The sequence below is a fragment of the Arctopsyche grandis genome, chromosome 10 (assembly GCF_051622035.1).
Source record: "Arctopsyche grandis isolate Sample6627 chromosome 10, ASM5162203v2, whole genome shotgun sequence".
Classification (NCBI taxonomy): domain Eukaryota; kingdom Metazoa; phylum Arthropoda; class Insecta; order Trichoptera; family Hydropsychidae; genus Arctopsyche; species Arctopsyche grandis.
This window is the reverse complement of record NC_135364.1, coordinates 12292232-12304725: the sequence shown is the minus strand read 5'-3', so window position 1 is coordinate 12304725 and position 12494 is coordinate 12292232. Positions and strand designations below refer to the sequence as shown.

The window sequence follows — 12494 nt, the reverse complement described above, 5'->3', positions numbered from 1 at the left end:
CCAAATAGATATTTGTGTTTAAAAATTATGTAAAACGGCTTTTATATAGTAGATGAAACGTATTTACTATTTTATTTACGAATCAGTTTGAATATATTAAAATTAAAATTACGTATATATTTTTTGATCATATTTTTCAAGAACTTTTAAAAGTTTTTCCTGTGGAAGTTATGAGAGGTGAGTGGAACGGAGCAGAGTGATTCATAGCTCACGAAACGCATTATGAGAGCAGATAGCGAAATTTTAAGGAAAAATAAGTTGCGTGAAATGTGCAGATATCAAACTACACCAAAATGAGATTGTAATGGTTTTTTTTATAATTTTTAACATTGCGATCGACCCGATTTTATATGTTTAAAAAATTATATCTTCAGTATTTAAGTACAGTACATTATTTAAGATATTTATTACCAAATATTTTGTTCAAAAGGAACTATTATAATAATAAATAAAGGAAATATTATATATTATGTGTATACGTAAGTTCAAAGAAAATAAGATAACTCTTCTCGAGTTGCACAGTCACTAAAGTGCAGTCTGTCATGTAACTGATCTAGCTTGTCAAGTATCTGCCTCTTTTTCTCGTTTCCACCAAGTTACTTACCACCGCGTGCCTTTCTGCGATGTCAAAAAATACTATGTCTTGTTATTTTATTTCTTCTACATATGTACATACATATGTATAGACCAGGAAGAAAAACCCAATGCGCCTTCCTGACAAATTATTATATAAACATCGATACGCAATTTATAGAACAATTTTACAAAGTATCATAAATATGTACAACTGTGGATAATTTTTTTTAAAATAATTAAATTCGAGGTGCTGAAAATTTGAATTTTGCGAAAACTTTAAAATGTTGACAATTTTTTCGAATCATTTCAAGGAAATCAGACAAATTGGCGAACTCTGATAGGAAATGATCGACCTAGAGTCTCATATCCAAGGTCTGGCCAGCAGCCATGGGACAGGGATTGAACCCGTGACCACTCAATTGAAAGCATTTCACGCTAACAACTGATCTATGCTGCTGGCTATAATTGTTATGCATTTTTAATTTCTTATGGATAAAATGAATGCTATCGTTTTCTGTGATAGTAATAAAACATTCAATAGTAAAATTAGCTTCAACGTTTGTACATTTAAATATCAGACAGATACCATTTTGTCCATTACGTTATATAAGTATTAATGCGCTTTTAACGGCTCGAATAAACCTGTATGTATCTGTCATTCACTCGAACCACAAGTGAACGTTTAATGTACGAGAGTATAATTATACAAAATCTGGCCGATTTGGAACAATGCTCATTCATCCATGGATAGGGGCGGGAAACAATGGAAAATTTCAATGGAACACACAATCTTGGCAGTCCCGCCACGGTCCTGGGTCACCGCAGCTCAGAGGGTATCCTCTCGGCTCTAATTAGCATAATTTTCCACGCTAATTGCTTATAATGGGCGAGGCCGTTCAATACGGACCTGCAGCGGTGATAGCTCTGACCGGGACTTTGGTTCCAGAAGTTCCCACTTCGTTGAGTTTCAATTTTTATGCGATATTAGATTCAATATGCGACTTGGGTTCGCGTTTTGCGCTAACAACAGTTGTTGTTCGGTGGGTGGGTAGGAGGCAATTTCGCCAGAGCCGCAAGAGTAATGAGGCCCCATTTGGGCTCCTCGCACCACCTCTCTATCACTATTAGAACTGACGCGTTCCGCCAAATGATGTCTTGTAATATGTGCGGGATGTTCGCGGGATGAGATAAATATATCTACGTATATGGTATGTAATATATTATTTACCGTACATATTAAGTATGTCGGTACATTATATGTAAATATAATATACATATAATGTAAATATAATAAAAAGTCAACAATTTTAATAATAAACAAAAAGTATACATATTTATGTACATTTTTATATTTTTAAACTATGCGTACATATTTATTTATATTCTGTGAAAGTTCCTACTGCTTTTTCCCGCCCTTCTCGGCAGAAATTAATGTTTCTTGAGTTTGATCCTAGCCACTAACTAACTACACTGCGAAATGTTTCATTTAGCATCCATCGTGATGAAAGCTTTTAGAATACTCTCTGGTGATCCTAAAGATATGGCTAAAGTTTGAGCTATCATTTGCACTGTTGTAACTTTTGACTATAGTTTCCACGCCACGGATATTTTCTTCAGACAATGAAGCTGGCTGTCGTTTTAATTTTCTCTTGACTCTTCAATTTTATTAATTCTAACTCTCTAAAACAATTAATAAAATTGGTTTTGAATGGTTAACTTAAGTGCATCGTCTCTACAAACTGGCTGATTGCCTTAATATATGTAATTGTATCAGTTTTTTTCCATTCCAATTTAAGTCGATTTTGAAATTTTCATTATAATTATTTTTTCAAAAATAAGCTTTTAAATATTTAATTAGTTTGAATGTATTTATTATAAAAATATATTCGATTATGGAGAAGGTTTATTGAAATATATTATATATCAATGCGCCTTTTAATTGAATTATTGAACATTTTCAATTATTCAGATATGTATATACATATGTTCATAAATATGCGTTTACATCATTTTATTTGACTGACTGATTGGAAGCTAAATTAAAATATCTTATTAATAATATGTACAATGCTATAAAAATATTATATAAAAATCCTGAGTGTAATTTTCCAAGCGTACAAAACTATTGATCTGTTTTGTTTCTCTTAAAAATAATAATTCATGGTATCGTATAATAGATATGATAATAATGACATCTATGTTTTGTCGCATTCAATTGTATGAACAGATTCTGTATTTTCAACACAAATTAAAATAAATATTTTTTTAGTAAACGTTTCGAAAAATACTCAATGCTCAGTTTTTCATAAAAGAACAATGAAATTGTTAGAAGCATTTTTTTTAATATTATAGAATAAGTTTTTTCGCCAAAACACATAGGGAAACGCTAAAAGCGATACGGTTGACGCCGAATTGAAATTCTATACTTCGGTATAATATATTATTTCATGACGCATAAATTATTGTATACGCGATGTTTTGAATATGTATATGAGGCAATAAATTTACAAAGTACATTGAATTATACATTCAAAATATCGACAGCATACAATATACGGGGGAGTTGGGAGAGAGTATTTACACTTATATAATATGTATAATCTCTATAAAAGCAAAATTTAATTAAAGCACGCAGAGATTTTTGTAAATTGTATTTTAATTTTTCGTGTAGATTTCATTTATTTCGATTCAAACGCTCTGGTGTTTGTTGTGAAATTTGGAGCATTCCTCGTACCCAATCAAACTTTACATACATAGAAATATTCCGCGGAATTTGTTTGGTTTCATTTCCTTAAAAGGGTCACACTCGATCAAACGTGTTTGTTTTGCCGCTAAACCCTCGTTTTGGATTATTCTAAAATTGAATTTATTATGTATTATATTCGCTCATTTTCATACATACATACGAGTATATGTATGTATGTGAATGAAGCTTTCTGCTGACTGCGAGTCGAACTTTGGAACATCGAGCTTTATTTCAAAATTTTGTATAACTCAGTGCAATATCCTTGAAATAGTGCGATCGTAAAACTTCATATCTTGCGAGGAGTTGTAGTTGAATCCAGAGATAAATCTAGTTTGTCCGAGGTATTAATAAGTGTATTCGTTGTTTGTTACAGATGGCAGCGACGATGGCATGGTCAACGACAAAGACAAAGTCTCCGGTTACGAGACGAACCTCTATCTTTATTCGGTAAGTTCCTTTTGTGTGTTTCATTTCGCTAATTATGTTCCTGGAATAGAAAACGCTCGTAGCGATATTAAAAATGAAAATTCACTTATTGGTGATTTGAAGTTCTGAACATTATATGCTCAGTACATTTTTGGTCCCAAAATTTTAATATTATCCATATTATATTTCGCATACCAAAATCTGTTTATATATAATATACAAATTGTATTTTCAATACGTAGGTAAATATATAAACTGCACGTACATGAACTCGTAGAAGATAAGGTTACGTCCATTGCGCGAACATCAATATTGGGATATACATACATACATATATGTTTGTACGAGTACATATGTATGTATATTTACAGCACGTTCGGTGAATTAAAGAGCAGGAGATGACGAGCGTTTCAGTAGACGTTTCTGATGAATAATTTGATTTTAATTCTCAAAAAAAAAGGAATACGGTTCGTTCGTATACGGTCGATCATCCGGTTAGAGTATTTTCCAAACGGATTTTTCCGAATTCAAAGGTAAAAAGTATGTTCCGCTCGATTTTTCCAATACGTTTATTGACTGTTGGACGTCGCCCTGGGAATTTCATGTTAATAATTTCGTTCAATTTTTGACATTTCCAATATCGCGACAAAAATATTTTTATACTTTTATTCGATTCTGTTTTTTGTTTTCCTTTACGCCCGTCTGAACATTGTTGCGTTGAGTAGGGTGGACGGACAATTAAAACATCTCGAAAATCTACCTGCTGCTGCTAGACTTTTTTTTACATACATATATAGGTATTATTGTAAGATTATATAGCCAGCAGTATATTTCGATGGTTGCGTTAATGCTAACCACCGAGCGGCTCCCGAGTTCGAGCCCTGGGTTGACCTCGATTGAAAATTATTTATTCCGAGTATTTCTGCAGTACAATTCGATCGTTTCCTATCAGATTTTGCCAATTTATTATTGTCGAAACGGTTCCTCATCAAAAAAATACAAAACTACCTACTATTTGTCACCACTATTTGAGTTTGATTACAAATTTATGTCGCTCAGAGGCAACTCGGAAAAATATAAATTTGAATAAAAAACCAAAATTCTTATATGAAACCAAAAGTCTTTCAATGCTCATTTCAGATGGCTTTTACTGATTATATGTACATTCCATTCTGTTTTTTTTTTTTAATTTAACATGTTTGCAAATCAAAAGAAATAATATTATTAGATATCAATTCATTCTTCAATTTGTACTTACCGAATACAAATATACATTTATAATTTCACGTTTCGTCTTGATATATTAAATTATGAACATTCTACGTGTTCGTATTTCGGGAAATCCCACATTTGCCTCAAGCGGCTTATTCTCGATGTATAATTTCTGATTGTGACAACAATTTCGACAGTGACATAGGTCAGTGTTAACGGTCAAACGAGGATAGGCATTGTTTCCTGAACGGGTTAGCAATTATGGCAGTGTTTCGAATAAACTTCATCTCCTGGGTCCCGTTAGGTTGACGTTTATTGAACAAAACGCTTACTGGCAAGTCTCATTGCAACTGAGGCGGTTAGCGTGTTTCTAATATAAAATTCGAATATATTTGGAGTTTCGTTTGGAAATGGATTTTTTGCAAGGTAGGAAAAGCCAATTTTATGATAGGAACATCCTCTTTGTGAATGTCGAATAGAGGCGGGAATGTACGTACATGTTCAGGTGTACATATGTACATATACAGCATGTATGAATGTATAGAGGGTACGCTGCAAGATGTTCTGACCCATTCTTCAAAGGATAATGTAGTTTATTGAAAAGTTTTCGTATCGTCGTGTATGAATAGGAAATTCCTGTTTCTTCTTTATAAAATGTTCCATATGCGCGTGGAAAAGTTTTCTTTCAATATTGTATTACGCGCACTTCGGCAATATTTGATATGATGTGTTATGTTATTGAATTTTTGCACAATTTGATCGACTTGTAAGCGCTATGTAGAATGGGTTTTTATAATGAATTATATTATATGTGATATACATATGTATGTAAATGTAATATCCTCCCCCCCTTCAGTTTCTCGCAAATTCATCGCATATCGAATTTTTTGAAATTAAAATAAAAATATGTTTCTCTACATTGTATGTACTTCTGAACATATGTATATACAATATAGAACGTGTTTTTCACAAATTCGTCGCATATCGAATTTTTCTATTGTACCAGTTTGTCCATAGATGACGTTGCTGTTTTTTTATAATAATTTTATTGTAATTTTGACAATAGGTGTCACCTTGGGGCAACCTGTCATGGCACCTATGGTTGAGAATTTATATAAATAAATAAATAATCTTACGTAAAAAATATAGAAATATTTGTATCGAATTTTAAGTATGTAGATGCTGGAATAATTCAGATTTTTCCATTCAATATAATTTATGAGGTAAACAAAAATTACCGTGAAAGAAAAAAATAACCCGAATTATTCCAACATCTTCAAACTTAAAATTCGATACAAATCCAAAAATGGATATACAATCTCATTGCACTAAGCCATCGATATACATATCAAATTTTGAAGTTTGAAACGATCGATCTGGAGTCACATACATATGTACATATATCCGTATAACCAGCAGCATATAGTATTTAGCATGTAATGATTTCTAACCGAGTGGCCACGGGTTCAATCCTTGCCCGATGCTACAGGCCAAACCTTGAATATTTAATAATTTATTTAAAATACACGGGGAAGACGACAGAGCCGATAGACCCACGGGGTTTGATTTATACAAATAATAAAATAAAAACAAAAATATAAATATGTGACTCAAATTATAATATATGTATATCAAATGTTTGTTTCATTTACATATTCGTATATATTTTTTTCATTTTCCTATAGAATGCATGTACGTATGTATGTATGTATGTAAATACCAATGCCAATGTAGGCACACGCCTCGAAATCTTTCCCCCTCATTTATTCTTACACGTAGTTTACAATATGAACTGTGAGCTTTGAACGCTTATCGCAAGCGACTCCTCATACGTTTTTTTTTCTGCACGGGAATAAGGGAACCTTCCACCTGAGACCTTATGTGACCTCTGAAAAGAGCGCGAAAGCCTTTGGGCACTTAGGCTCGTCCCGTTTTTCATTGCAAACACGTCCGCAAAATTTATTTTACGACGACGGCGAAAAACGGCGTCCCGGCATCCAATTTCGCATCGAAAGTTTTTTCTCTCTTTCCGAATTTTCCGCGGCCTTCTCGCGGGGTCTTCTCGTGACGATTTCGCACTCGAAAGTCACATCTCTTTTTTCTCCGGCCTCTCCTTTGAGCGCGGGAATTTTGCGGCGACGCGCGGTTATTTTATTCGGGGTACATCATCATGTTACCCGGGATAATATACTCGGGAGGCTTTTCGCGTTTTCCTCGAGGAAAATTGTCGGCGTCCGGGTTTTCATTGAAAATTTATGAGAGCGGCCCGCTAAAGCCTCAGGCACGAAAGGCGACTCACCCTCCTCTCCCCTCTCTCTCTCTCCATCTCTATATCTTTCGCCCCGTGCAAAACAACTGTACACTTATAATATCATATATTTATATTTATTTTATGTGTGTCACTCGGCTGGTTAGCTGGGAAAATTGCCCCGTGCACAACGAATAATGCCATCAGTCGAAATTTTCCCTGGGAATTATGCGCGGGCAGCGAAATGCTCAAGAGGCGAACATAAAATGGGAAAAGGGGGCGCGGTTTGAAAATCTATAAAATTTTATGTGGTCTTTCCGCCGCATTTCCGGTCCCGGTGACGCATTTCCGCTTACACTTGCGCAAAGCGGACATTGCGAATACCATCGAGCGTCAAATAGAGATATTCGTTGGATTGCAATGCAACGATAGCGGAAATTGATAACTTTTCCAATTGCACTTTGAAATAGTCCCGTATATTTTGATGCAATTGAAAATCGTCAAAATCTGTCTATTATTTATATCGTATAGTTTAAGGCAAATATTATATAAAATAATTGCTGTAGATACATATACATATGTATATCGGGTATACGTATATATTTTATATTGTTCATACTCTTGTTATTATATTTTCATTATATGGTAAAAATATCAAATATAATATTTTTTCAGACGGCAATTTATATGTATATGAAAATTTGGAGCGCATCCAATATGTTATTTATTTTTATTTTTACATAACACAATTTATTGGGATAATTTAAAATTCATTTTTGTTTTTGATATAAAAAGGGTATGAATATATATTTCTATGTGAATATAAATTTTTACTGTTTGATACGCTTAAGGGATGATATAAACAAAATAAAGATCGTGTCAACAGTCGACCATAAAGCTTGAAGACGTTTCAAAGAAATCGCTCGATCTTACAAATGTACATATGTACATATATTTTTTTAACAGTTTTATTAAAATAAAGCATAATAGATGCATCTATAGATAAATTTTGTTAATTTGATTAATTTGCATTTTATAAATCGGCGAATTTGGAGATGCTGAAAAACTCGAAATTTGCGAAAATACGTTAAGGTTGCCAATTTGTTGGAACTGTTTCAATGAAAATCAGATAAATTGGCAAACTCTGATAGGAAACGATTGACCTGGAATCTGGTCTAGCATCGGGCAGTATAGCGGAAATATGTATGTACATTTATCTTCTCTCTCGCTTACTCAATGCTGAGCGTCGTGGTCATTGGTGTCATCTTGGATATGATTGACGATTCGCCTCCACTCCTTCCGGTTTTGTGCCAAATAAAGGCACCGTTAAAGAACGATTCCATCAGTTCCTTGATTTGGTCAGACCATCTCCAAATCAGACCGTCCTCCCACTCGCCTTCCCTCCAGCGTTCCGGTGACTACCAGCCTCTCCAGACTCTCCACATTCTTCCTTGCCATATGGCCAAAGTATGAACGAACTGTTTTCCTACATACATATTGTGGAGAGCCTCTCTGAGACTGCCAGCTCTTTGTAGATGGAGTTGTCCATGCGTCTTGCAGTCCATGGTTTGCGCAGTATCCGTTTCCAGCACCACATTTATAATGCTTTTAGGATGTCCGTTTCTCTCTTGTACATATACATATATGTAGGTACATATAAATACTATTCTTTATGTTAGTAGATTTTATATTATACAGTTGAATTATTTATTTATCAAACTCCACCTCACATATACGAGTACTATATGTATATATGTATGTACATACATAGAGCTGTTGAAACAAATCGTCGACTTATCATGAATAGGCCGAAACCTATTTCAACGGTATGAATTCGTAATTACAACATCACCACACACTTCTACACAAGGTGTCAATAGAAGGCGAAACGGAGGAGGAGATGAAGTTAACATCTTTTATACACCTTAGCACCCGTGAGGTGGGCGGGCGGTTGTATGTATGTATGTGCCAGGGGTGTATTTAATTATTGTGTATATTTTGGCGTTGTTTCACGAGACCCAAGTTAATTATTTCCCGTGTGCAAGTGAAGCGTGACCCCGCTTTCAATATTTAATTAAGTCCCTGGTATCAATTAGGGCTGGCCACGCTCAGCTCACCATTGTGCCGGGTTCAATTAGCCGGTGACATGGACAGCCCTGAATTCAGCTATCGGCTATTGATCACCGCAAACTCTAGCCCAGATTCGCACCTACATACACACATATTCGTACACGGGGGAGCTGTGTGCTATTTTGCAAAATTTCTCGCTTAAAAGATTTCGTTTATGAACGCGGGGCGATTTAGTGTATAATGGAGGATTCTGCGGGGATTTTCGGCGGACCCAATCTGAACCTCGTTAATGCCATCGTCCCATTAAATGACTAATTTGAGTGTATCTATATTTTATCCGGTTTTGTCGGTTTTTACGCGACCATGGACAATTAAGTAGACGACGTTCCAGGACATTATCTCCGGTATAAAGTCGCCCTGAGTAATCGTTTTATTTTAAAAGGAATTTAGTATATGCGCGGTTATACAGATATAAATATGTACATACATAAATATACTGTGCATAAAATATTCATGAATTGGTTGATGTCAAAGTTTTATTTATACAAAACTAAATATTTTTAAATAAATACGTAAACGCAGGGCCGCCGAGAGGAATCAATGACAAACTAAAAATAAATTATCGTATAAATATATTTTTAGTATGTGAAAAATATATCAAAGCTAAAATATATGTTGGTTGTTGTTTTTTAAAATAATTGAATAAAAAAGTATGATATAACAGGTACGATTTCACATGGACGAAAATAATGCGTAGATCGAAAACTAATAAACATTTAGCATTAATACATATTTTTAATATTATTAAATATAATAAATATTTTTAATACATATTTTTTTAATGTAGATTATTATAAAATATTCTGACACGAGGCCTTTCGAGTAGCCCGGGCTCTGGAACTTTATCCCCAGCTCCCCCCCTCTCGTCGGGTCTGCCTATGCGCTAGTTACATATTTGTGTGAAAAATAATTTGTCGTAAATGAATATCATATTATAATTATTGAAGCATTCAATTCATGAACTACATATTATTATATACATACATACATACATATGTATATATTATTCCCAGGATGCCATTGCGGGCGACATCTATGGTATTAAATTTGTACATACGTATATGTAATTATAAATTTTGAAAACATTTTCAAATAGTGGTTTGAAAACAATTTGATGAGAAACCGTTTCAACAATGAAATCAGATCTTTAATAGGAAATAATCGACTTTGAGTCGCAAATATCCAAGTCTGACCAACAGCACTGCAGAAATACTATGAATAAATTATTTCCAATCGAGGTCGACCTAGGGCTTGAAGCCGATAACTTATCAGTGGTTAGCGTTAACGCAACCTCAGAGCTTATACATACTACCGACTACGATTTAATACATTGTTATGTTAACCATAAATAAAAGAAAATAGCGACTTGGTGAATTCCTCTACTATTTAAAAATCGAACTATATAAATTTAGCTTGTTTTATTTTTATTTTTACATACATTTCTACCAAAGGCGCCATGACAGGTTGTCCCAAGGTGACACCTATGTAAGATTTTTGTACATAAATAATAAACAATTCTAAATATTATTAAACAATACAATACTGTCATCTATGGACAAACAGGTACAATCAACAAATTCGAAATTCGTTGATTTGCGAGAAAAACATTCTAAATAAATGATGTACATACTATGTACAGTGTATGTATTTAGGTAGAGCATATTTTATTTTAATATCAACTAATTCTATGACTGGAGAATTTTCAATAATTTGAAGGGGGAGGATGCTGATTATTTTTGAGCAGTCACAAAAGTTTATTTAGATAGATTGGCAAATTATAATTATAATCAAATGATAACTCGATTCTGGCCGGGATTTGAACCCACAATCTTCTCTACTGCTAAACAGTAATTTAACCATTGAACTAAGCTGTGACCACGTTGTGATTTTTTGAAAAAATAAATGTAATAGCAGAATTTATTCGTTTATTTTGTCTTTGTCGTCAATACATTTGATTTGTGAACATTACTGGACTTGACTGAAGTTTGGTTTGTTATGGTCAGTTGCGTGACTTCATACAAAACTCTATACATTGAATGACTGTTATTATGAACCTATTATTATGAATAAATATAGTTATAAGCAGAGTTTTTAAACTTTTTTAAACACTTTTCAGACATTTTAGAAATTTAATGGAGCTTAGATGTTGTAGAGATTCTTGAGATTTGAGATTCGTTTATGGTCAAGACAAAAAGTAGTCCCGGGCTGAATCTGTTATTAAACGTCATATTTACTCTATTATATGTATATGTAATCTCGTAGTATACAATACTTATTGGATACGATATGCAAAACACCATCTCGGATTTATAGTGAATATCAAAGCGACAAATCGTTTTGCCGCTGGGACTAATGCATCTTAAGAATAGACGTAATTTTACGTGAAAATACAAATATGTGCATTCAATCGTGTATATATTAAATACATACATATATGTATGTATGTGGACCGGTACTTCAAAGTGGTATGCTCTGTTTTGTATGCCAGAGAGTAGTTCAACTTAAATACATATACATACATACATAGTTGTGCATAGTCCTCGTGCTCAAAGTGGGATCTCCATTTTCGAACTGCAACGTGATGCATTTCTATGGGGGAGCAACAGAGTAGAACAAATACTATTGTAAAACCTCACTCAACGTGATATACGTTGCGTATAAAGTACCATAATACCGGACAAATTTGTGTAAGCTAACTCCATAACGAGCTGGCACGAAGCCTCGCGTTTGGCACGGATTATTAATACCGTGCGAGATGTGCTTAGCACGTCTGGTCCATGGAAGCTGTTATGATAAGGTTAATTTACTATGCTCAACATACATACACGTACCAAAGCACACGCCGCAGTTTATTGGTCGGTGGCTGCCACTTGCATATTTTATCACAATGCAGTTTATGGCACGTGAACTAGTTGCGTTCAAATTTTATTTAGACTCGTTCGCTCGCTACAAAGCGTCTCAAGTTAATGTTCGTTGCTTTGTATCATATTTGTAACGATGATTTTATGAAACTGAAATAAAGCGATTCCGCTACTAGGCGATCGACAATTTTCCGGTTGAATATGAAATCTTGAATTTTGAAATATTTTTTCATCTTCAATCAATGAATTGTTTCAATCTAGAATTGCCTGATATTTATAATCTTTTTTCATTTGA

At 33.9% G+C, this 12494-nt stretch overlaps 1 protein-coding gene across 3 annotated transcripts in view; it reads left to right on the top strand.

The window, feature by feature from the left end:
* The window catches only part of kcc (solute carrier family 12 member kcc), a 322100-nt gene that overhangs the window by 261770 nt on the left and 47836 nt on the right, over window positions 1-12494 (top strand). For all 3 annotated transcript variants that reach the window (XM_077440387.1, XM_077440388.1, XM_077440386.1), the window contains one exon: window positions 3696-3769. In XM_077440387.1, the coding sequence (XP_077296513.1) occupies window positions 3696-3769 (74 nt within the window). The remainder of the gene's footprint in view (window positions 1-3695; window positions 3770-12494) is intronic.